Source organism: Orycteropus afer, unplaced genomic scaffold, assembly GCF_000298275.1.
Source record: "Orycteropus afer afer isolate SDZICR_OR568_19922 unplaced genomic scaffold, OryAfe1.0 scaffold00009, whole genome shotgun sequence".
Classification (NCBI taxonomy): Eukaryota; Metazoa; Chordata; class Mammalia; order Tubulidentata; family Orycteropodidae; genus Orycteropus; species Orycteropus afer.
In genome coordinates this window covers 18,224,575-18,228,458 of record NW_006921596.1, presented here as the reverse complement: position 1 = coordinate 18,228,458, position 3,884 = coordinate 18,224,575, and the positions used below count along the sequence as shown (strand labels likewise).

The 3,884-nt window shown below is 38.2% G+C and overlaps 1 protein-coding gene across 1 annotated transcript in view; it reads right to left on the bottom strand.

Annotated features, from left to right (window-relative positions):
• OGFOD1 (2-oxoglutarate and iron dependent oxygenase domain containing 1) overlaps positions 1–3,884 on the bottom strand; it is a 28,698-nt gene that overhangs the window by 16,352 nt on the left and 8,462 nt on the right. The window contains exon 3 of the mRNA XM_007947218.2: positions 1,394–1,440. Coding sequence (XP_007945409.1) covers positions 1,394–1,440 — 47 coding nt within the window. The remainder of the gene's footprint in view (positions 1–1,393; positions 1,441–3,884) is intronic.

The window sequence follows — 3,884 nt, the reverse complement described above, 5'->3', positions numbered from 1 at the left end:
GGAGTGGCTGGTGGGTTTGAACCGCCAGCCGTCTGGTTAGCAGGCGAGTGTCTTAGCCACTAAGCTACCAGAGCTCCCACTGTGTATATTAAAAACTAGTAACTATTACAAAGCAACATGGGCTAACTGCAGAGAAAACAGGAAAAAATCTTACATAGTAAAAAGAAACTGTTAAAAACAGAAAATCTCTAATCCTACCAGCCAGAGTTAAACAGTCTGAGCTTCCAAGTCTTTTTCTTTGTATATGCATGGGTATCCAAATACATGTTTTTAATGGGATTATACTGTGCATGTTGTTTTTAATTTTTTTCTCTTGACAAAAATATGTTTCATCAAATCTAAGCTGCCTTTGATCATACTATCATTTTATATATCACTAAGAAAAAAATATGTTGCCAATTAAACTATGACACAACAATCATTGTGGGAGACATGGATCTCAGAGAATGCAAAATGTTAAACAGCATTACATATCTTAGAATTGATGAAATATGTTAGAACTTCACCATATTCATATATTTAAATCCATGCACATATTTAATGGTTGTATAATTTTCCACTTTCTGTTTTACACCATTATTTATCTAAATCTCAGCGGGATGGCCCTTTAATTTGAATATATTTTTCACCATTATAAACAACATTACAACAATCTTGTAGGGAAATCTTGAAGCGCATCCTTTTTTTTTAGGATAAATTATTCTAAGTGGAATTATTCTACAAAAAGACATATAATTTTAAGATTTTGATACATCTTTCAAAATCACCTTCTAAGAAAGATTGCAGCAGTATAGAAAGGTGTCTGTATCAGGTGTCAACCTAAGGCTTTAGTTTTTAGTATTTGACAACCTAACAGTGAAAAATGGTATCTCCAGTGTTAGTTTATGTTTCATCGATTGCTAACAAGAGTTGAATATTTTATCATTGAGAACTTGGGCCTTGTATCACAGACCTGGGTTTGTACCCTAACTCCCTCAGTTTTCAGTTGGGTATTCTTAAGAATGGTCCCTGAGTGGTGCACATGGTCAATGCACGTGGCTGCTAACTGAAAGGATGGAGGTTTGAGGCCACCCAGAGGTGCCTGGGAAGAAAGGTCTGACGACCTACTCTTAAAAAAAAAATCTACCATTGAAAACTCACGGAGCACAGTTCTACTCTGACACACATAGACAGGGTGGCCATGAGTTGGAATTGACTTAAAGACAATGGGTAAACTTGGAAGAAATTACCTGGTTTCTTAGAAGCTGTTTCTTCTACAAAATGGATATAAGGTCAACAAAGACTATAAGCCATAACATTTAAAGTGTGCATCACTCTGCCTGGCACATAGTAGGCACTCAACAAACATGACTGGCACATTTTAGACACTCAACAAACATGATGACTTGTTTACCTTAAAGCAGTGATGTGAGGCTCTCTTCTTTTCTTTAAATCATCAGACTTGATCATGAAAAGAGAAAAAAATAGATTTCTGTGGTATACTAGAAATACAGAGAAGTGTAGTTTAGTAAGTTCCCTTGCACTGTGGTTGAAAGTCTGAACTCTGAAGCCACATTGCCCATGTGTGATACATGACCCTTCTACTTGCAGCTGTGTGACTTGGGCAAGTTTCTTAAGCTTCTCTGTGCCTTCTCACCTCAACAAATACTTCAGTTTTAAATGTAGTAATCACCTTCACTGAGGTGAAGCCGACTTGAAGGAAGTTGGGAAGTATGCCAAGGGACTATCTAGGCAAAGAAGATTCACAGCCTGAGTGGGAAGCATGTCTGGCCTATTCAAGAAACAGCAAGAGGACTCTGTGTCCAGAGTAGAGAGTAAGAGGAACAGCAGCAGATAAGGCCAAAGAGGTAATGGAGGCCTGAGGGTCATTCTAAGTACTTTGGCTTTTACTAAAGAAATGGGAAAGCATTAGAGATTTTGAGCAGAGTAACATGATCCCATTTATAGTCTAAGTAAAATTTCACATAACATAAAGTTCACCATTTTAACTATCTCAAAGTGCACAACTCACTGGTTGTTAGTATACTCACAAAGTTGTGAAACCATTACCACTGATACTAGAATATTTTTATCACCCCAAAAAGAAACCCATACTCATTACTTAGTAATTCCCCATTTTCCTATCACGTTAGCCCATATCAACCACTAATCTACTCTCTGTCTTCATGGGTTTAGCCTACTCTGGCCATTTCATAGAAGCGGAATCATGTAATATATAGCTTTTTGTTTCTTGCTTCTTTCATTTAACATAATATTTTAAAGGTTCATCCATGTTGTAGCATATATCAGTATGCCATTCCTTTTCATGGCTGAATAATATTCCACTGCATGAACACTCGTGCATACATTTTCATGCAAACACAATTTCAATTCTCTTTGGCTTGTTTACATGAAAAAAAAAAACCCACCACGGCTACAGTTGTGTAGGTGGGCAAAGAAAGGCAGGAGCAAGGAAACTTAGCAGAATAATCCTGGTGAGAAGTGACGGTAGCTTGGATTTATTAATGTGGAGAATCTATGTGACCTTCTTAAGTGTAGTTTTAGAGGAGTGGTAGCAGGGAAAGCCTGCTGAGAGTGGGTTTAACAGACAACGGGACGAGGAATTTGAGAGAGTACAGACAACTTTCATAAGGTTTATTGTCAAGAGCAGAAGAGGAAGAGGGTATTAGTTGAAAGAGAAAATTCAGTTAAGAGCAATTTTTTTTGAGAAGAACAGCTTTTTAAAAAACTTTGTTAAAGGGAATAATCCAGAAGAGAAGGAAAAATTGATAGTTTCTTCATCTGTAAACCAGGAATAGTAATGTACCTCCTCATAAGACTTGTATGAACAGATTTTTAATATTCATATTATGAACATTATGTTAATTGTTATGAATTAAGAAATATAAAGCACTTAGCATGACATAAAATATGCACTCAATATTGTTTGTTTTAAAAAAATATAGACTATTGGGTAACTCAGATGACAAAACTGGTTTGAGGGTTTTAAGATGTCAGAAACCTAATTATCTAGTCAACTCATACCACAAAGAAAAATAGTACAGATGAAGTTTGAAAGGATACAAGATCGAAACAGGTTTTCTGTTATTGTCAGGATGAAGGGACCCAGCCCAACATGAGCATTGTGAAAAACAAAACAAAATGAAAAATGCTCAAAAATATTCAGAGCAGTTTCACCAGGCTCCAATGTGACTCCAAAGTAATGTTGTTGTTGTTAGATGCCATCGAGTTGCTTCCGACTCACAGCAACCCCATGCACAGCAGAACAAAACACAGCCCGCTCCCGCGCCAGCTCCATGATCCTTGCTATACTTGAGCCCATTGTCTCAGCCACCATGTCAATCCATCCTGTCAAAGGCCTTCCCCTCTTTCGTCAACCCTCCACCTTACCAAGCATGACATCCTTCTCCAGGGAGTGGTCTCCTCTGTCAACATGACCAAAGTAGGTCAGACAAAGTCTGGCCATCCTCACTTTCAAGGAGCATCTTGGCTGCACTTCTTCCAGAACAGATCTGTTAGCTCTTTTAGCAGTCCATGGTACCTTCAGCATTCTTCACCAGCACTGCAACTCAAAAGCATCAACTCTTCTTTGGTCTTCCTTATTCACTGTCCAGCTCTCACATGCATATGAGGCAAATGGAAATATCATGGCCTGTGTCAGGTGCAAGTCCTCAAGAAGACATCCTTGCTCCTCAGCACTTGAAAGAGTTCCTTTGCAGCTGACCTACCCAGTGCTACACGTCATCTAATGTCCTGACTGCTCCTTCCATTGGCCTTATTGTAGAAGCAAGCAATGTGAATTCTTTGACAACCTCAATCTTTTCTCCATTTATCGTGATGCTGCTTATTGGTCCAGTTGTGAGGATTTCTGTCTTCTTTATATT